Below are 22,587 nucleotides of genomic sequence, written 5' to 3' on the forward strand. Positions count from 1 at the left end.
TTCAAATAAAACAAGACGACATGTCCAAGATGAACAGCCGAACAGCCTACGTGTTTCGTCCCCAATCGCTTGGGACTTCTTCAGGGCGCCGTTCTGTGTGGTTGAAAGCCTTATCTTTAAACACCAATTGCCTGCATGATTATTCTCATCCACGCATTAAGACCTCATACAACTCTTTCATACATGCTAGATCTCTTCTATAACTTCAAGATCTGTTGTGTACATCTACAACACTCAATTCCATCTGTGGTGTTTCGTTCCTTTCAACACTATTTTTTCTGAAAACTTCTCGTCCTCTAATTCCAAACCGGTTTTAAATATGGAAGTCCTCCAATTTCAGGCCTCACTTCTACGTACGTGGACACTGTCGGGAACGGACTCAAGTGAAAACTAGGAAAGCATTACTCGCTTTGATGGTGGCAGATATGCGTGATAAGGCCGGTAGAAGTGAGGTTTGAAAAACTGGTGTTTAAAGATAAGGCTTTCAACACAGAACGTCACCCTGAAGAAGTCCCAAGCGATTGGGGAAGAAACGCGTAGGCTGTTAATAAAATGTATGAAAAGCAATCTGAAAGAATGGTGTATCAAATGTTAGTTTGCTGTCAAGAATAGTGTTGCAATTTTGGTTAGAAGCATCAAGACGTGCAAGAAATGTTTTGAATTTTAAAAAAAAACATTTTTTTTAGACTCTCGCAAACATTTTTGTCTTTGCTCCTCATTTTGTTTGGATTTTTCGGTTGATCCATTAGAGTGAGCAAAGCTAAAGACATTTGGGATAAACAGTGTGCAGGCGAAGGTATACCATAACCGTTTTGATGTTGTGACAGTGGAATGTCTTAATTGCTTTATTTTAAAAAATATTCCAATTTTGTTATTAACCTATAACTGGCAAAGGATAGCATTTACTGCTAACTGGTCAAAAGTATTAAAAGGATGCATTATAAAAACGCCATTATGGTGGTCAGTGACATGGTGCATGCCCAAAGTTTCTCAGTTTACTGGGTTGGTTAGACTGTTGCAGCCCAAAAGCTGTTTCCATACACCACAATCCTGGCAAACTAAATTACACGCCAGCCACAACACTGCTTTTTTACCAAAGAGGTCTTCCTACAAGATAGTTTCAGCACTATATATTTAGAGCAAAGAGGAGAAATCGGTAGGCATCCCACACGCACTGCTGCATCAGCAAGTGGATGTGAGCATTTGGACCCAGAGCATTTGAATTAAATTCCATTAAGAAGAACTCAACACAAAGGCAGTTCAGGTTGCTTTCCTAGTGGACCTGAAAGTGAAAATGAAGGTAGTGAGAAAGGATCATGCAAATTGTACTTCTGACCACAGGCTGATCCTGCTCAACTGGGTGAGCAGTGAAACAAGGACAAACTGCAGAATATACTTTTATCCAGTGCAGTAAAGTCTAAGCTTTATAGTGGTGGCAGAATCAGCACTCAGATGTGCATATACAAATCAACTGATATCCGGTGCCTGGGGAAGACATCGATGACGTTTCTTTGGACTGCTGGCCTTATTCAAGAGCTGGAGGCATGCCAATCATGGTAAAGTGAACTTTTTTTGAAAATGCTTTCTGGGAATTTAATGTGCACCAAGCCATTTTGTAGTAACATTGTGTTTGATCTCATTTTAAAATGTGGCCGAACTCCAAAAAGAGTTTCTCCCATCACTCAAGACAGATGGCTTTACCAAAGTGGATTATGTGGTGTGGATGGGAGACCGCATCGTGTAATGTCACAATCTTTACATGTCAAATTTGGTTTCTTTGATACCCTTAACTGAGCTGCCATTCTTAATAGAAAAAAGTGTAAATCTTTTAGAAGTATTAAAACAGTCAATAAGAAACAGGTCCCAACAAAATATATCACATTTTTTATCTTTAAAATACACATAAAAGCATCAAAAATCTATTGAGGGGAAACTGGAAATATAATTTTTAAAGTGAAGTACATTCTTTAACATGCAATAAACTGTAATCCGCTGAGTGGGACGAGTCAACAGGCCAGAACTACCATCAATCTTCTCTTGGACGGACCACAACGGGTTGGGAGCCAGTCATGAGGACCACTTCCGTTTAAGCAGACAGTTAGCAGTCAGGACCAGCAGGATCCGTGACCTCCATGCACTTCTTTATGGTCCAGCCAAGAAATTGGTCCTGATGCTAGGGAATACAGGATGCTGCAGATGCTGAAGAGATGTGGTGAGTGTTTCTGGAGCCACTCTGGTAACCACAAGTGTCATCTTACCACAATGCAGCAGGTAAATCCAGTGCAGGTCCAGTCACCACTGGCCAACTCTTCTGGTTACAGCAGTCTCAGCGTTTACTTACAGTTAAGCAAATATGTTCTGGAGACCAGGGTCCACTTCAACTAGGACTACAGGTCCACTGACTTGGGACACCTCAGGAAGGCCTGGATTCAGTCTCTCAGCAGGGCATTCAGTAGCAGTCAGATGTCACTGGGCAGCCAGGCTATCAAGGGTTGCAGTTTTCCTTACCTTTTGGTCCTAAAGCTTAACAGGAGGCTAGATAACTAGCCCCGAAGTCACTTCTTCATTTTTGGCACAAGTGGAGCTCTTTTCCACGAGTGGGCACAGCAAGTACAATCCTCTGTGGGTCCCTTGGATGCAGACCTAAAACCAATTTCTCCATCGCCAGGGTAGCGGTGTGAACATTTGCTGCAGTCCAATGGTAGCATTTACCTTACTAGCCCTGGGTACACTTTATAACATTTACTTTGAATTTGTGGGTAAGTGAAATATGCCAACCTGGAATTAGCAAATAGTAGATACACTTTTAGGGCATCAGAGTGCACTGGGGCCTGTATAGCAGGATTGACGGCATTACATAATTTAAAAATTGGGGGTGGAAATCTAGTTAAGAACATAAAAGGAATATGCTACTTACCAGTATGCGTCTGTTCTTGGCATGTAGAGCTGCAGATCTACACACTTTTGCATAGATCGCCATCAGGTGTTGGGCCCGGATGTTTGCAGTTTGTTTTTCCTCTTGGAAAGTCTTTGGAAGTCACGAGGTCGGTGACTCCTCCTTTGGATCGTATTGCGCATGGGCTTCGGCTCCATCCTCAGATTGTTTTTCGCCAGTAGGGAAAGATGGAGCGTAGTAACAACAGTGAAGAAACCCATGTGTGTTGTATCTAAATAAGATAAACTGGAACAGATAAAGGTAGCCGGGGAGTCGGGTGGGCGTGTGTAGTTCTGCAGCTCTACATGCCAAGAACAGAGGCATAGTGGTAAGTAGCATATTCCGTTCGAGTCATACGAGCTGCAGATTACACACTTTTGCATAGACTATATAGCAGTTCCCAACCTTGGCGGAGACCACCGGTATCTGTTGCAGTGGTTTGAAATAGTGTTTTAAGTACAGCCTGGCCCACACTAGCTTGTTGCTTGGTTTGCACATCTACACAATAGTGTTTGGTGAAAGTGTGCGGTGTTGACCATGTAGCTGCTTTGCAGATATCATCTAATGGGATGTTCCCTAGAAATGCCATGGAAGTCCCTATTTTTTGTGTAGAATGGGCTTTAGGGGGAACGGAAAGCGTTCGTTTTGCTTTGTGGTAGCAAATCTGGATGCATTTTACAATCCATCTAGCTATCCCCTATTTTGAGATGGGGTTGCCTTTGTGTGGTGGAGAGAAAGAGACAAACAGTTTGGTCTTTCGGAAAGGTTGTGTTCTCTTCGTTTGACATCTAACGTGTGCAGAGCCCTTTCTGCAACGGTCTGAGGTTGCGAGAAAAATACTGGTAATTCTGCAGATTGGTTTAGGTGAAATGGGGAAATTACTTTAGGTGGGAATTTCGGGTTGGTACGGAGAACAACCTTGTTCTGGTGCATTTGAAGAAGAGGTTCTTGTATGGTAAGTGCTTGTATCTCACTGACCCTTCTAAGGGAAGTGATGGCTACCAGGAAAGCTGTTTTCCATGTGAGGAATTGCAGTTCGCATTTATGCAAAGGTTCGAAGGGAGGCCCCATCAGCCTTGTGAGAACGATATTTAAGTTCCACACAGGTGAGGGTGGTACTCTTGGGGGGAATTATTCTTTTGAGGCCTTCCATGAACGCTTTAATGGCAGGTACTCTGAAAAGTGATAGCTGCTGCCTGTTTTGTAAGTAAGCCGCAATTGCTGCGAGGTGTAGCCGAATGGAGGTATAGGCTAGATTACACCTTTGTAGGTGGAGTAAGTAGCATATGATGTGTTGTATAGACACATCTAGAGAATCGATTGTGTTATGACAATAAACAACAAATCTTTTCCACTTGGCAGCGTAGCAGGCTCTAGTGGTAGGGCGTCTAGCTTCTCCGATGACGTTCATAAAGTCAGGGGGAAGGTTTAGGTACCCGAATTCTAGGATTTCAGGAGCCAGATCGCAAGGTTGAGCTGAGCTGGGTCCGGGTGCCTGATCTCTCCATGGTTCTGGGTTAGGAGGCATGGTGAGAGGTGTAGCTTTTGGTGTGGTACTACCGAGAGTTTCAGCAGCGTGGTGTACCACGGTTGTCTGGCCCACGTTGGAGCTACTAGGATCAGTGTGAGGAAGTGCTGTTGTAGCTTTCGCACCACTAATGGAATGAGTGGGAGAGGCGGAAAAGCGTACGCAAATTTGCCTGACCAGTTCATCCATATCGCATTTCCTTTGGACAATGGGTGTGGGTATCTGGCGAGGAAGCTGGGCATTTTGTGTTTTCGTGGGTGGCGAAGAGGTCTATGTGCGGATGCCCCCACATTTGAAAGAATGGATGAAGAACCTGTGGGTGAAGTTCCCACTCGTGGATCTGTTGTGTGTCTGCTGAGCAGATCTGCCACGGTGTTTTGGACTCCTGGGACATGTTGAGCTAGGAGAAAGATTTTGTGGGGAATTGCCCATTTCCATATGCTCTGTGCTAATTGAGAGAGCTGCGGAGAGTGTGTGCCGCCTTGTTTTTGAATATAATACATGGCCGTCATGTTGTCTGTGCGAATGAGGACTGCCTTGCCTGAAATCCGTGGTTGAAAGGATTTCAGGGCTAGAAAGATTGCTAGTAACTCCAGATGGTTGATATGGAGTAACTTTCGTTGCGGCGTCCATGTGCCCTGCACTGTGAGGTGTAATAGATTAGCTCCCCAGCAGGAGAGCGATGCGTCCGTTGTTAGTATTATTTGGGGAACCGGGTCCAGGAACGGTCAACCTTTGGAAAGGTTTGTGGTGTTCCACCACTGCAGAGAGCGATGGGTGCAACCGTCTACCAACACCAGATCTGTCAGTTGCCCCTGGGCCTGGTTCCATTGGCGCGCTAAGCACTCTTGGAGTGGACACATCTGGAGTCTTGCGTGAGGCACTATGAGAATGCAAGAGGCCATCATCACTATCAGTCGCATAAACACTCGTGCTGGGAGTGTTGAAGTGCGAATTTTTGTCGCGAAGCCTGAATGCTTGCAATCCTGGCCGGATTGGGGTAGGCTATTGCTTTTGAGGTGTCTATGGTGGCACCGAGGTATTGTTTTATGTGGGATGGTGCTAGCTGGGACTTTGGGTGGTTCACCGTGACGCCTAGTTGGTGAAGTAGTTGGATTGTGGTAGCGGTGTGGTGTGCACATTGGTTGTATGAAGTGGCTTTTATCAGCCAATCATCCAAGTATGGGAAGACGTGAATGTGCTGTCTTCTGAGGTGTGCCGCCGCCACTGCTAGGCACTTGGTGAATACCCGTGGTGCTGTTGTGACTCCGAACGAGAGCACTTTGAATTGGTAGTGTTGTCCGTCCACTACAAATCTGAGGTACTTTCTGTGAGCATGGTGTACTGGAATGTGGAAGTATGCGTCTTTCAAGTCCAGTGTGGCGAGAAAGTCGTTCTGGGAGAGGAGCGGAAGTACCTGCTGAAGCGTTACCATGTGAAAATGGTCTGAGTGTATGTATGTGTTTAGGGGCCGGAGATCTAGAATTGGTCGTAGAGTCTCGTCCCTTTTTGGTATTAGAAAATATAGGGAGTAAACCCTCCAAATTGTTGATTGGCAGGAACGTGTTCCATTGCCTGTTTTTGTAGGAGGGAGATTACCTCCTGCTTTAGCAATGTGGAATGTTTTTGTGTTGCCAGGGTTGCCAGGTGTTGCCTGGGTGGAATGTTTGGGGGGGTAGATGTTAATTCCAGGCAGTATCCTGACCGAATTATTTGGGTCACCCATTTGTCTGAGGGGGGGTCATTGGGTAGTAGGTGTGGCAAAACGGGCGTTGTTTGTTTTGCCTCTGCCCTTGTTGTTGTTACCCCTGTAGCCGCCTCTTTGGTAACCTTTTGTAAAGGTGGTCTGAGTAGGGGACGTGAACGATGTGGATGCTGCGTCTGAGGAGTAGCCTCTGGATGCACTCCGAAAGGATGAGCGGCGAAAGGAACGTCTGGGTGGGTGAGACAGTAAGGCCCCCATGGATTTTGCTGTATCCGTGTCCTTTTTCATCTTTTCTAAGGCCTCATCCACCTTTGGCCCGAATAGATGTTCCTGGTCAAAGGTATGGTTAAGGATTGAGGCTTGTACTTTTGGTTTAAACCCAGATACCCTTAACCAAGCATGACGACGGAGAAGGACGCTGGTGTTAATGGCCCTGGAGGCTGTGTCTGCTGCGTCTAGGGCACAATGTATAGAGGTGTTTGTGATTGTTTTACCTTCTTGAATCAACTCGTTGGCTTTACTTTCATATTTTTCAGGGAGATGTTGGATTATGATCTCTAATTCATCATAATGAGCCCTGTCGTATCTGGCCAGCAGTGCCGGAGTGTTTGCTATACGCCATATGTTGGCGGCCTGGGATGCTGTGCGTTTGCCTGAAGCATCTAGCAGTTTTGATTCCTTGTCAGGTGGTGGTGCATCGCCTGACGCTTGTGAGTTTGCCCTTTTACGTGCCGTAGAGACCACTAAGGAATCTAGTGGCGCTGGTCCTCTAATGTAAGAGGGATCTGAGGGAGCAGATTTGTACTTTTTTTTTCGATACGTGGATTAAGGACACTGGGTCTTTAAAAACGTCTGCCGCATGCTTTACCACCCTTTTGAGCATGGGCAGTATGGAGGTGGACCTCTGTGTAGTATCGAATGCGTCTAGGAGGAAATCTTCCTCCACAGGGTCATTATGCATGCCCACCCCATGATAATGTGCTGCTCTTTGCAGAAGATGGTTAAACCCTAGTGAATCTTCAGGTGGAGATGGTCTAGAAGGGTAAATATCGTCTTGTGGGACTTTGGGGATATCTGGTATATGGTAATCGTCCCATGGATCTGGAGATCCTGTAGAGGTGGGGTCTTGTGGCACATCCCCTGTATCATAATATGGGTCCCCATGATCATCATCGTCTGAAGACGGAGTAGGAGAACGATGAGGTGAGGGTGGAGGGGGTGGAGGTGGGGATGGAGGAGGAGGAGGTAGAGGAGGAGGGGAAGGTATTCTGAATGGAGAGGTAGCAGAGTCCTTCCTCTTTGGAGGTGGAGGCGGAGCAGGCTTTTCCAAAGGTCTCTTCTTAGTAGAGCGCGTCAAATGTCCAGTTTTTGGATCCTTGGTAAGAGTTTTTTGCAAGGGATCCGGTGTAAATAACTCTGGTGAGGTCATTTGGTCCGTCTGCGCCGAAGGAGTCGGGCTGATGATTTTTTTAGATTTTTCCGTGCCGGTTTGATGTTTAGAACCCGGCTTGGGACCCTCCGGTCTCTTGGTCGGCGCCGAGATGGGCTTCGGCTTGGCAATGTCGGTGCCGATGGCCTTGTGTGGTTTGGTCGGCACCGAAGATGGCGTCTGTGCCGAAGGGCTGGGTTTCGACCCCGAGGTTTTCGGTGCGGAGCTTGGTGTCGAGGTGGAGGCCGTCTTCTTTTTCGGTGCCGAAAGGTATTTCTCGGCACCGCTGGCAGGCTGGCTCGAGCCCGAGCCGCCGGAAGGCTTACTTGGCTTCTTCACCGGGCCCGAAGGTGGGGTGTGTGAAGCAGTGTCTCTGGTCTTGCCTAGGCCCAGAGGTGAAGGCGTAACCGAAGCCTTTTTGGGTGTCGGCGCGGGTGTGGGAGGGGGTAGATTGGTTCTCACGACCCTCTGCGCCGGGGTGATGTCCTCCACATCTGACTCGTCGGCCTCGGAAGCGCTGACAAAGTCCTCTTCGGTACGATGATGTTCCGGATAGTCGATGTCATCTCCGAAGATGTCGACTGGAATGGACGTCGAGGAGTGTGCCATGTTCCTTCTGGCTCTTCGGTCCCGAATAGTCTTTTTGGATCGGAAAGACTTACATGCCGGACAGTCTCAAGCCTCGTGTTCCAGGGAGAGGCAAAGGTTGCATACCTTATGAAGATCGGTGTGGGGAAGTTAGAACCCACATTGAGGGCACTTTTTATATGGAGTTCTTTCCATGAGCCGGGACTGGAGCTTTGGTAGGCCCAAAGGCCGCCATCGACGACTGGAACCGAAGGTTTGTGTCGATGAGAAGGCGCGTTGATTGAAGAGATCGTGATCGAAACAATACAGCGATTGGGGTGAGGATTGCGCGTCGATCGTCTCACTGGAAGCTGTTCGGAACGCGAAGATCACATCCGAGCCCGATGGCGGAAAAAAACAATCTGAGGATGGAGCCGAAGCCCATGCGCAATACGATCCAAAGGAGGAGTCACCGACCGAGACTTCCAAGGACTTTCCATGAGGACAAACAAACTGCAAACATCCGGGCCCAACACCAGATGGCGATCTATGCAAAAGTGCAAAAGTGTGTAATCTGCAGCTCATATGCCTCGAACACATACTTTCAATTGTAGACCTTTACACAGAAACGCCACTGAGGATGGATCTGCAGATGTTACAGGTTTGCATCACTTTAACGCTTTGCGTGCGCACGACGGCCGGGAGCCGTCGTGTGCCACAGTGCTTGTGTGCGCAGGACAGGTCCCGGCCGTCCTGGCACATGGCACCGGATATCCCTCTAGTGCAGACACCAACCCCGGGGGGCAGAAAGCCCACTAGAAACCAGGAATTTTTTTTGTGTTCATGTAGGGGTGGGGGCTGCTCAAAATGGTAATGACAATACCCCCACTGCCCCCAGAGAAATCAGTTTTTCTGCCCCCCCCCCCCCTTCAGAAAGCCCACCAGGTGCCAGCGATTACGCTTTTTATGCGTGGGGGCTGCCCAGAATGGGCATACCAATGACCCTCCCCCCCAAAAATAGCCGTAGTCGTTCTGCCCCTACCCCCCCCCCCCCCCCCTCCTTGGGGGCATATCGGGGAAACCCCCTTCTTACCCCCCCCCCCCCCGGGCGGCAGAAAGCAGACTAGGCACAGACTTGTTTTTAGCAATGTGTCTACCTGTGGATTTTGGGCCCTAGCGCAGCCGACAGAGGAAACCTAGCAAACCTGTAAAACAAGCATTTGCAATGCAATAGGTCTCGCATTTACGCGAGTTTGAGCTATTAACATTGCAAATACCAATGCCTTTTATTTTTCTTTTTAAAACAAATAAAAGGCAGTGTCATTTACAATGCCAATAGCTTAAACTTGCAAGACCCATTGCATTGCAAATGCTTGTTATCACTGCATTTCACTCTATAATTGCAACTGTGGCATCCTGCTAGCCCTAGTTATTCAGAACTTTCTAGTAAAACTCAAAAAACTAAGATCGGGCACTGGGGTCACATCTCAGCTATGTAGTATACGATCAGCACCCAATTAAATCACTTTCAAATTAATAGCACCTGCATTCCAAAAGGCACTATGCACCAATTTAAAAATTATGATCTGGCGAACAGTCCACCTATGATGCTCTTTAACAATGACAGACACCAGAAAAGCTGCTGGACAATTCTGCTCTTCACAAATCATTGTGTTTGTTACAGAAATGTGGCCAGAGTGTAAAACTAGACTTCTGCAAAGTTCATTTTGGAAAAGTGAATCCATCGGTGGTGTGATACAGGTGACAAAAGGTATTGTATGCCCTTCTTATAAAACAATTTTTTAAAATAGGACCATGCATTACTTTGCGGTCTTTGCGTGCTAATGGGAATATCAATGCATGAAGTACAGCAAAGACAGCATTTAAGTAGGGCTTCAGTGGGATAGGAAGCAATGGTCATACAGCAAGACATGGGCATTGCTGCCCAGATAGCCATCGTAAGCCTCTTGGACATAATGGGTGGCTAGGAGGTACTTTTTCTTTTTGAATGTGGTTACATATTTTAGTAACTGTATAAATTATTCATTCAGTTTGTGCACAGGATTGGATGGCTAAAGGGTCTTGGTAGGCAAGGTGCATGTATAGCTTGAGACATGATTTATACAATTACTGAAGATGAGTTATTGAGTGGGTGAAGATCTTTTTCTGGGCTGTGATGTTCTGACTTCTTGAGGATCTCACAGGAGGAGAATTTTCCAGACTCAAATCACACTTTGGAAGCCTATGCTTCTAACAAAACAATGGACTTCTGATTTTTGTTTAGTCCCACGCTTAAATCAGTAGCAAAAAGGAGAAAATACTCGATTGTGTCCTACTCAGAAAATTAAAAGCACATCAATTTTAAAAATTGTAAAGTTGAGAGGTGAAAGGTAAGAGTGTGTGGTTGGACAGAGATAGTCCTAAGCATGCCAAACAGCCAAAAAAAGTGACTGACTGCGCCCAACTTAACTTGTCGCTCAGACGGACTGCTCTAGTATTTAATGTCTCTGTTGCAAAGATTGATTCTGTAATTGTGCATTTACATTGCGAAAGCACTGGAAGGCCAAAGTATCCAATGCATGCCTTACATCGTGTTCAACTGGACAGTGAAAAGCGCTTCACAATCTTAAGAAACCGAAACTTGCCAAAATAGAGAAAATAAACGGCCCCATTAAGAACAAGTTACCAATGATTTATTTTCCCTAAGGCCACGTGTCTATTTTTGCATAAAGTGCAACTCAGAATTCTTGTTATGACTTTGCACATGGTGTCAAGACTGGTTTGAAATTCAACAGCGCCCGAATGCGAGACTGCAAGTGTCAGTGAAAGAGCCAGCGCGTGTATGGTTAGTAATGGATGTGGGCAATCAGCTGAAAGATGGCTGGGATGAGAGCTAGCATAACTGGTCAGAGAGTTACACTTTAAAATTCAGAGCAGACAGCGAGTAAATGCAACACCTGAAAACACGGCTTCTGTTCTGAATTGTATAAAATGATTGTGGTTTTACTTATGCATTTATTTTACATTTCTACCAACCTTAAATGGATGGTGATAAAAAAATACGGATTTATGCATAGAATGCCTGGCCTGTGAAGCTAGTCTAATGACTGCTTTTGCCTCGGCCATTGACTTGTAAAGGACACGATCCTGTTCCTAAGAGTTAGTCTGCTGTATAAAAGTTCTAAACGGATTACAAGTTACCAGTTTATGCAGAGATTTAGCTGCATCCTCTTTCAGGTCCTGCAACACATTCACGAGGCAGTTTCACATCCTGATAAGAGGAACATGTGAGCAGCAATTCAAACAAGACAAGCCCGGCGTGGCGGGGGAGCGCATTCCAGGCGGGGGAGCGGACCCTTTGAAGTACGATGCCAAACGGATTGCATGGCGGCACTATGCACGTGATTGTGCGTGTGCTCGCCATGCAATCCGCTTTTTGGAGCACTTTTGGGAGCCCCTTTATTAGGGTCTCGCATAGCGATTGCTATCGCAATAGCTAGGCGAGACCTAAAAATGTAAACTAGACACCAAGGCGAATCTAGGATGGGGTGACTAGTAGGCCTCTCACCAGGTTCTGTTACCCTGAATCCCTTGCAAACCTCAAACTTAGTTTAAAAAAAAAAAAACATTCTTCATATTTCTGGGATTGAAAGTTCTGGGATCTGCGTGGATCCACAAAATCCCACCCACCATGCATTCCCCAAAGTCTTCTGAAAAAAATGGTACCTCACTTGTGTGGGTAGGCCTAGTACCCGAAACAGGAAACTGCCCAAAACGCAACGGACACCACATTTTTACAGTGAAAACTGACCCTTTTTTTGCGAAGTGCCTAGCTGTAGATTTTGAACCCTAGCTCTACCGGCACCTCGGGAAACCTAGCAAACCTATACATTTTTAAAAAACAGGACACCCAGAGGAATCCAGGATGGGGTGACTTGATTGGCTCTCACCAGGTTCTGTTACCCAGAATCCCTTGCAAACCTAAAAATGTGTGTAAAGAAAACACATTCCTCACATTTGTGGTAGAAAGTTCTGGAATCTGCGTGGATCCACAAATTTCCTACCACCCAGCGTTCCCCCAGGTCTCCCGATAAAAATGGTACCTCACTCTCGAGGGTGGGTAAAGTACCCGCGACAGGCAAGGGCCCAAAACCTATTGAGGCGACATCAAAATTACCGGGGAGTCCTATGCGTTTTTGGACCCGGGCTCGACGGCCATCTAGGGAAACCTACCAAACCCACACAAATCTGAAAACTAGACACCGGTGGAGTCAAGTAAGGTATGGCTTGCATGGTTCCCCAAACGTTTCCCTACCCAAAATCCCCTGCAAACTTCAAATTTTGCTGAAAATTATCACTTTACTTAAATTTTTGCATGGGATCACCGTGCCGTCACATGTCCTCCCCCACAGCGTTCCCTTCAGTCTCCCGAGTAAAATGATACCTCACTTGTGTGGGTGTCCAATGCAGAATTGGCTAAAAACTTTTTTTTTTTTTTAAATGTAGCGTTTACAATTATCGGTGCGATATCCTTAATCCCCATGTTTTAGGCTCTTCCCAGTCACAGGCCTTTGGCCCACCCACACAAGTGAGGTATCATTTTACTCTGGAAAACAAGAGGAACGCTGGGTGGTAGGACATTTGTGCCGGTACAGTGATCCCATGCAAAAATGTAAGGAAAAAGTGATGTTTTTCAGCTAAATTTGAAGTTTGCAGGGGATTCTGGCTAGGGAAACGTTGGGGGATCCATGCAAGCCATACCTCATTGGACTCCCAGGCTGTCTAGTTATCAGAAATAGTTGGGTAGGATTCCCTAGATGGCAGCGAGCCCGGGACCATAGAACCAGGTGAGGCAACCCCCCCCCCCCCCCCCCCCCTCAAAAGGTAGTTTTGCTATAGGTCATTTTGACGTCCCCACAGTACGGGGGTAACACTGGGTGGTAGGAAATTTGTGTCTGCCTGATGATCCTACAACTTTCTCACACAGAAATGTGTGAAAAATTAGATTGTCAGCAAAATGTGGTTTGCAGGGGATTCTGGGTAGGGAAAAGTTGGGGGATCAACGCAAGCCATACCTTCCTGGAATCCCCCAGGTGTCTAGTTTTCAGAAATGTGTGGGTTTGGTAGTTTCCCAAGATGGCCGCAGAACCCAGAGCTAAAAACCCAGGGGACCGCCCTTGCAAAACCAGGTTTTATGATGGGTAATTTTGATGTCGCCTCAATAGGTTTTGGGCCCTTGCCTGTGGCGGGTACTTGACCACACCCACGCGAGTGAGGTACCATTTTTATCAGGAGACCTGGGGGGAACGCTGGGTGGTAAGAAATTTGTGGATCCACGCAGATTCCAGGACTTTCCCACTCAAATTTGAGAAAAGTGATTTTTTCCAGCTAAATTTGAGGTTTACAGTGGATTCTGGGTAGGAAAATGTTGGGGGACCCACACAAGCCATACCTTACTGGACTCCCCCTGGGTGTCTAGTTTTCAGAAATGTGTGGGTTTGGTAGGTTTATCAAGATGGCCGCCGAGGCCGGGGGCCAAAAACCCAGGTGACCGCCTTGCAAAACCAGGTTGTTTTGTGATAGGTCATTTTGATGTCTCTTCAATACGTTTTGGGCCCTTGCCTATCGCGGGTAGTTGGGGCACCCACGTGTGAGGTACCACACGTGGGTACTGGGGGAACACTGGGTGGTAGGAAATTTGCGGATCTACACAGATTCCAGAACTTTCCATCACAGAAATGCGAGAAAAATGTGAATGTTCGGACAAATTGAGGTTTGCAAGGGATTCTGGGTAACAGAACCTGGTCAGAGCCTGACCAGTCACCCCATCCTGGACTCCACTGGGTGCCTAGTTTTTAAAAATTCATAGGTTTGCTAAGTTTCCCTAGGTGCCGGCAGAGATTGGGTTCAAAATCTACAGCTAGGCACTTTGCAAGAAAAGGGTCCGTTTTCACTGTGAAATGTGATGTCTCCATGTTACATATTGGGCAGTTTCCGGTCGCGGCCACTACACCTACCCACACAAGTGAATCATTTTTATCGGGAGACTTAGGGGAACACAAAATTGTGGAGCAACTGTTACCTATTGACTTTCAAATGTAAGACAATGTGTAAAAAAGAAGTCACTTTGAAAAATGACCTATAATTCACATGCTAGTATGGGGGGGTAAGATGAAGGTCGGGGGAGGGGGAGATGAAGGTTGAGGGGGGGGGAGAGGGGGAGATGAAGGTTGAGGGGGGGGAGAGGGGGAGATGAAGGTTGAGGGGGGGGAGGGGGAGACGAAGGTTGGGGGCGAGGGGGGGAGACGAAGGTTGGGGGCGAGGGGGGGAGACGAAGGTTGGGGGCGAGGGGGGGAGACGAAGGTTGGGGGCGAGGGGGGGAGACGAAGGTTGGGGGCGAGGGGGGGAGACGAAGGTCAGGCGAGGGGGGGGAGACGAAGGTAGGGGGCGAGGGGGGGAGACGAAGGTCAGGCGAGGGGGGGGGAGACGAAGGTCAGGCGAGGGGGGGAGACGAAGGTCAGGCGAGGGGGGGGAGACGAAGGTCAGGCGAGGGGGGGGAGACGAAGGTCAGGCGAGGGGGGGGAGACGAAGGTCAGGCGAGGGGGGGAGACGAAGGTCAGGCGAGGGGGGAGACGAAGGTCAGGCGAGGGGGGGAGACGAAGGTCAGGCGAGGGGGGGAGACGAAGGTCAGGCGAGGGGGGGAGACGAAGGTCAGGCGAGGGGGGGAGACGAAGGTCAGGCGAGGGGGGGAGACGAAGGTCAGGCGAGGGGGGGAGACGAAGGTCAGGCGAGGGGGGGGAGACGAAGGTCAGGCGAGGGGGGGAGACGAAGGTCAGGCGAGGGGGGGAGACGAAGGTCAGGCGAGGGGGGAGACGAAGGTCAGGCGAGGGGGGGAGACGAAGGTCAGGCGAGGGGGGGAGACGAAGGTCAGGCGAGGGGGGGAGACGAAGGTCAGGCGAGGGGGGGAGACGAAGGTCAGGCGAGGGGGGAGACGAAGGTCAGGCGAGGGGGGAGACGAAGGTCAGGCGAGGGGGGAGACGAAGGTCAGGCGAGGGGGGAGACGAAGGTCAGGCGAGGGGGGGAGACGAAGGTCAGGCGAGGGGGGGAGACGAAGGTCAGGCGAGGGGGGGAGACGAAGGTCAGGCGAGGGGGGGAGACGAAGGTCAGGCGAGGGGGGGAGACGAAGGTCAGGCGAGGGGGGGAGACGAAGGTCAGGCGAGGGGGGGAGACGAAGGTCAGGCGAGGGGGGGAGACGAAGGTCAGGCGAGGGGGGGAGACGAAGGTCAGGCGAGGGGGGGAGACGAAGGTCAGGCGAGGGGGGGAGACGAAGGTCAGGCGAGGGGGGGAGACGAAGGTCAGGCGAGGGGGGGAGACGAAGGTCAGGCGAGGGGGGGAGACGAAGGTCAGGCGAGGGGGGGAGACGAAGGTCAGGCGAGGGGGGGAGACGAAGGTCAGGCGAGGGGGGGAGACGAAGGTCAGGCGAGGGGGGGAGACGAAGGTCAGGCGAGGGGGGGGGAGACGAAGGTCGTTTGTGTGCGGAGTCTGCCAAGTTTGGGTTTGGAAAGGGCCAAGAGGGTAGCAAGTGTAATGGGGCGGCAAGGTCCAGAATCAGTTTCATTTTTACTTTCTTTGATCCACTCTACTCCTCCACATCTACTGTAGTTAATGTAATCTCATTCCATTCACAGACATCAACTCCATAAAGCCAATTGTACAGCGGAATGGCAAGCACACCGCAGATTACTCTGGTTTACTTAAGAACTTGTGCATCACATCTTAACTTGTAATGCCCATTCATACGCCTATAATCTACAAAGCTTATTCATGCCGCACTGTCTACGATTAGGTTACTTCAGGGTGGATACTATTTAATACCCCCTCATTGCTGGACTGTGCCTTCAGGACCCAGTTATTTCTTGGAAGACTCCATTTAGTACGTCGATTGCTTAACTGTACTGCGAGAACAGACTGGTTATTTAACTGTCAACAGGTCTTGGGGTAAGGTCCTCCGCAGGCAGACTTTATGTAATACTATACTTTTGGTTAACCATGCTGCAAGGACTTCGGAATAAGTCACTATCGAGTAGACCCATTCAGTTTTGTTGGTTCCTTATTCATGTCTCAAAGGAGGTTTCCCATGGCTCCATGGTACAACACTACATGACGCACCAATGAATCACATTTATTGTAGCTCCTACTGTACGCTTAAAACATTACTGAAGGTATACATCTACTTGTACTGCTGCCTAGTCTCACACTCTAGAATTCATGCTTAAACGCAGTGAAGATGCACCATGTTTCGAGCAAATCTAGAAACCACACACATTGGGTAGGCACTAAGAGGCAATGCAAATACCAGAGACAAAGGGACATTCTAGTAATGAGGTCCTCATTTCAACATTACAAAATGAAAGCAGCTGGATAGGGCCAATTCCAGTTCTAGGAGAATAAAATGTTTCTCCTGCAAGACTTGACCTTATCTACATAACTGAATAGGATGACGTCAAGACATTACTAAGGCTCTGAACTGTACAAGATGTGCAATCTCAGGTCGAACATAAAACCACTTTAAACCTTTATAGGGCAGACTCAAGACCATCACACAACAACCTGCACCCTGGCTGAATGCATTGACATTAAAGAGGCAGAGGTCACTGGAAGGGAAATCAAAAGAATCTAAGAACTAGCCCCTAGCGACCTAGCATGCAACTGCTTGGTGAAGCTTATAGGCGTGGGGTAGGGGATCATACGTCAGTCACAGTGACAATGAAGGGCTAAAGGGGTATGATTACGTGCAGTTTTTGAACTATACCGATGATTACAACAGCTGGTTACCTGGAAATAAAACTTATTGGCTGGGGGAAGCAGGGACTTGAACTACTCGAGTGAGTAGATTGCCTCCAAGAGGATATCCGTATGGAAAGCCTTTGGGCTCGTAGGCCAATTGCTCTCATTAGTGCAGGGGAAAACTGATATTCAGTTTCAAGTTAAAAAAAAAACATCTACCTGTGTGCCCCTAAAACTAAGAACTAAAAGCTTATAATTGATGGCTGGGCAGGTATCTACAGATGGATGCAGCCCACACACCAGATGAGTTTAGAACAGAGGGACCTGAACAGAACCTGATAGGGGGTACACCAATCTACACTGTTTGGAAATCCTTAAAAGCTGTAATCAGTTACTTTGACAGTAGCACATCTTAGCCAAAAAGAGAAACCGATACTACAATCCATTTTGAAGGCAGAGCCACATGCAACAGAACTGTGAGGCAAAACTAACGATGCGTAGAGAGACTGCAGTACTATAAAGAGGTATAGACAATTAAATATGCTACAAATTAATAGGTCTTATAGAAGATGTCCTTGCAGCTGTCAAACAGATAAATGCTTCTAATCCAACATTGTCATACTGGGTCTGAAGCCTGTTAAAGTGGGTTTAATGAAAATATATCAATCTCTACTAGTTGCCTGACTAAACTGGTTCCAAGCCAAACACTAGACAAGTCTGTAGATCCAAACCAGGAGATTGAGTTCCAAAGTTCCAAGCACCCAATGTCAAAGGAGAGACTGATCACTTTAATAGCTGGGGAAAAGTGTGTCTATATAGTACTATTTTCTTACAAACACGAATGGGAGAACAAGACATTCCGCCCTCCTTCCCCCCCCCCCCAAAAGCAGAGAACTATACAATTAAGTGGAGGTGTTCTGAGGAAATTAGACAAATGATTGAAGGGAAGTGTTAAAACTAAAAGGATGTTTTACCTAACCGGTTAGGGCTATTTCTTGCAACCCATGGAGGGAAGAAATGACAGGGTTATTCTGAATGGCAGGTTAAGGGGTAACAGTAATACTGTTGACATGCTGTATGTGAAACATCAAGCAGTGCAGGCTCTGCACTTTAATGGGTATTTTTTATTTAAATGTGTTTAGTGCATAAATGTGTAAAAGATGGAAAACAAATGCATACAATTATATGTTTCATTATTAGACAAAGTATGCAAACTTAGTCAAGGCAAACTAACATGAAGTGTACGTTTTACCTCACATCAGAATAGCCTAAAGTGTCCGTCTTCTTTTAATGCATTACATCACTGCAATTTATTAAAGTACAAGATTTTCAGAGGCCAAGTGTGCCAACAATGAGACCGTTTAATTTAAGAGGTGTGTTTTCAACACCCTCTCTGAAGACAATTTAAGATTTGAGGGCTGTGATCTCAATGAATAGGTTGTTTTAACCATCTAGCAACTACAAGTGAGAGTTAGCTGCATAAACGCTTTTAACAGTGCCTGAGACTGGAGGCAGGCCATGTTGAAAACACAATTTTTGCAGTACGGTAATGAGGTACACTGAGAAAATTTTTCAATATCACATCATGGCCACTTCGGAAGCCAGAATAAGAACTCTTGCCATGTGATTTTAGTCAACAACGTAACTAGAGGTGCTCAATCAAACAATGGAAAGACCCACAAGGAAGAGAAGCCTGTCCACCACAGAAACTAGGAAAACTGAAATACACAGCATGATTTGCATTTTCTCAGTGCATGGAATTTTTCATCACTAAAAAGGAATCAGTGAGAAAATGTAGAGAAGACCCAAGTGTGATTTGGGAATAGAGACAGGACATTCATTCAATGCTGAAGTCAGGCTCCATCAAAGTTTTACTAATCGGAAAATGAATTGCCAAAACAGTAAGCTACTCAACTTCCAATACAATAGTTACAAGCCTGCAAGTGATTTTTCAAGCATTAAATACTTTCAGAGATTCATATACTGACGAACTACAGTCAAGCATCAGACACGAGTGAATGATTCAAAGCATGTGCACCTATGCAAGACTGAATGCTGCATACCAAAAGAGTATTGAAAGGTAACCAACACTCCAGATGCACATGTTTCTCATTGAACTAAAACACCCATAAAATAATTAATCACTGTATCCTGATAGGTATATTTAACCCTCCCCCTTACTCGCCCCGTACCATAAACTGGAGTCTTTCCAGGGAGGATCACGACAATCAGCTGCAGGCCAACATAAGTTAACTTTAAGTGCTTAAACATGGGTTCCACGCTGTCGGCACCCTGTGCGTATTTACAGAAGCAAGGCTGCCCCTGGATCGGCATCCCTGCATCTTTTGAGATCTTGCGCAGCTGGTCTGTAAAACTCCTATTCAAGACAAAGATACAAGGATAAGAAAAATGGTTAAGGATGCCCAGCCAAAATACAAATCAGTAACATGTACAAAAGATTTTTAGCAGCAGGTGCTTAAACGAGGTAGTAACAGAAGACCCTGAGCACCAGGTTTTTCATTGTCAAGTTCCACTCCCTGCTTTCTCTTCATTTTGCCCAACCAGCTCCTTCCATTTTTTAATTATAAGACCTGCCCTGAGTTAAAGACATGCCAGGGTCAGACTCTAGTCCACTGCTTCGGTTGAGGGCTGATCTTTTATGTATGAAGGAGAGGCTATTCAAAACTTAAGGGAAAAAAGTTAATTGCAGCTATCCTCCCAAGTAAACCAGTGTAAATCCTCACGTAGACCAGTGTAACTCCTCACGCAGACAAGTAAATGGTTCACCAGAACAATGGCAAGTTGGAAAAAAGTTCTTCCAAGGTTAATGCCTGGAGCTCACTGATGCGTCTAAGTGAGGTAAAGGCTACGAAAAAGGCAACCTTCCAAGACAAAAATTGTAGGAACAGTTGTGCAATGGTTCAAATGGTGGGTCAATAAGTCTGGTAAGCACTATATTGAGATTCCATACTGGTGCAGGGGGAAATCCAGCCAGATTCACTCTAGGCCTTCAATGAAAGTCGTAACTGGTACTTTGAACAAAGACAAATGCTGCCTGTTTTGTAGATGGGCAGAAACTGCAGCTAAATTTAGACATATGGAAGTGTAAGCTAGTCTAGAGGTTTGCACATTAAGGTAGCAAATAGTTTGTACAGTTGTATGAAATGGATTCCCTTGTTTATTGTGGCAGTAGAAAACCAATCTCTTCAAATTCACTGCGTAACATGCTCTAGTTGTTTACTGAGGTCAGATCGGAAGCTGGGGAGCTGCTGACTGGGGAGGCGTAGATCGCAGCCTGCTTTAGGTCGTACTATGCGGCACTATATGCTTCTCAGCAGACGGGGATGGATGAAGAAATACGGGAATACTTGGACCACATCGAGGTGCCCTTTCTTTCCAATGCCCGTAGGGAATTTCTGGCTCTCCCCATACAAAGGGATGAAATCCTTGAAGCTCTGGCGGGCATGCGTGCGAACAGTGCACCTGGGGCGGATGGCCTGACCGCCGCCTTTTATAAAAACTTCGCGGATATTCTCCTCCCACATCTTTCGCAGCTGTTCGATGACATGTGCGACACGGGCCGCATGCCAAAAACCATGAGTGAGGCATTATTGGTCGCCATCCCTAAGCCTGGAAAGCCCCCGGAGGAGTGCAGCTCCTATAGACCACTGTCGTTACTTAATGTGGACACTAAGATCTACACGAAAATATTGGCGACGCGCCTTGCGCTGCTGACACCGGAGCTTGTGGCTCCGGAGCAGGCGGGCTTCATGCCTGGTAGGAATTTAACCTACAATCTGCGAACGGTTTTTGGCACCATGCAGCATGTCCGCAGGGACACTATGGCACTTGCGGTGTTCTTAGATTATGGAGAAGGCGTTCGATTCAGTTGAATGGCCCTTCATGAGTCAGGTGTTGACTAAAATGGGCCCGGTATTCCTGCGAATGATGGGGGTCCTGTACACGGCGCCAAGCGCAAGGATACGACCTGGGGGGGGGGGGGGGGGGCGCGTTACGGAGGCTATTCACATCTCCAGGGGAACGCGTCAGGGCTGCCCACTGTCGCCGATACTCTATGCTCTGGTGGCCGAACCGTTAGCCTGCGCCTTGTGCGAATACCATGGCCTGAGGGGGGTGAACTTCCCCACCTATAAAATAGTAGTGTCCACATATGCAGATAACACCCTTCTGTACGTGCGGGACCCACAGAGTAATTTGGCTCCGGTGCTGCGAGAAGTGGTGCACTTCGGTGCCCTCTCGGGCCTGCGGGTGAATTGGAATAAGTCCATTGCCTTTCCGCTTACCCCTTCCACGACCCCCTTTGAGATGGAGTACCCGTTACAATGGTCGGATGAAGCGGTCAGATATTTGGGAATATGGCTCCACACAGACCCTGAAATATTAATGAGGGAAAATTATGGCAGGGCTATAGATAAACTTGAGGACGACGGAGATTTGGATCGGACTCCCACTCTCCTTAGTTGGCAGGATATCAATCATGAAAATGGTAGTGCTCACTCGCTTCCTTTTCCTGTTCACTAATATACCGATGGTGTTACCACGGGTATTTTTTGATAGGCTACGTAGGTCTCTATTGAAGTTGGCATGGGCGGGCAAACAGGCTCGAGTCAGCTGGCAGGTGCTCACATTGCCGTACCACATGGGAGGACTCGGTGCGCCCGATATGTAACTATACTATCGGGTGGCTCAGGGAGCGCAAGCACACAGCTGGATTCACGGGGAGGAGTCGGTCCCGTATCTCATGCTGGAGAGGTTGTTTGCTGACCCCCTCCCGTTACCGGCGGTTCTGTTTGAGGCACCCGACTGCCGCACAGGTTATTTGGACTCCCTTAACTCCACGAGGCACGCTTGGGATAGTATACTGCGGCACCAGGTTGGGGCATTACTATATTCCCCGGCAATGCCAGTGGAATGGGCGCGATGGCTATCTCCCTGTAGGGATAGAGGCGTGGTGCGAGCCCTGCAGGAGCTCAGCTTGCATGCGATGCGAGACCTGTTCGTGGATGGCACAGTGATAACGTGGGACGAGGTGGCTGCAGGGGCAGAAGCCCCGTCGCAGCTGCAGCGTTTCCAATTTCAGAGTGAGGGGGGCGCTGCGGCAGCAATTGGGGACGACATGGCAGAGCCCCCGGAGGTGCCGAAATTAACGTATATCAAACACAAATGCCCTCGCAGGCTCATATCTCGACTATCAGATAACTATGGAGAAACGCATACATTGGTACCCCAAGGCTAGGCTGGCCTGGCAACAGGACCTAGGGATGGTAATAGACTACGCCATGTGGCAGTATTGCTGCGCCAGCACACGTAGGCTATCACTGCATGGGAGGCACAGGTTACTCTATTTTAAGTACATAAATAGAGTATATTATACACCGGCCAGATTACACAGTTATGGACTGCGAGAGGATGCCGTGTGCGAGTGATGTGGACACGGCAGACTTTATCCATTTGGCCTGGGAGTGCCCGGAGGTATATAGGTTCTGGCTAGCAATTTTCCACAATCTGGGGGGACTGATGGAGCTAGAGATTGATCCGGATATGGCAGTAGCTCTGCTGGGCTATTCTAAGAAATTGCCTAGAGCCGTTCGCGAAATGGTCGACATGGGTCTGCT

At 47.6% G+C, this 22,587-nt stretch overlaps 1 protein-coding gene across 3 annotated transcripts in view; it reads right to left on the reverse strand.

Annotated features, from left to right (window-relative positions):
- The window catches only part of AGO4 (argonaute RISC component 4), a 588,224-nt gene that overhangs the window by 135,779 nt on the left and 429,858 nt on the right, over positions 1-22,587 (reverse strand). For all 3 annotated transcript variants that reach the window (XM_085647981.1, XM_085647979.1, XM_085647980.1), the window contains exon 12: positions 19,144-19,328. In XM_085647981.1, the coding sequence (XP_085504107.1) occupies positions 19,144-19,328 (185 nt within the window). The remainder of the gene's footprint in view (positions 1-19,143; positions 19,329-22,587) is intronic.

This window comes from Triturus cristatus, chromosome 3_2, assembly GCF_964204655.1.
Source record: "Triturus cristatus chromosome 3_2, aTriCri1.1, whole genome shotgun sequence".
Taxonomy (NCBI): Eukaryota; Metazoa; Chordata; class Amphibia; order Caudata; family Salamandridae; genus Triturus; species Triturus cristatus.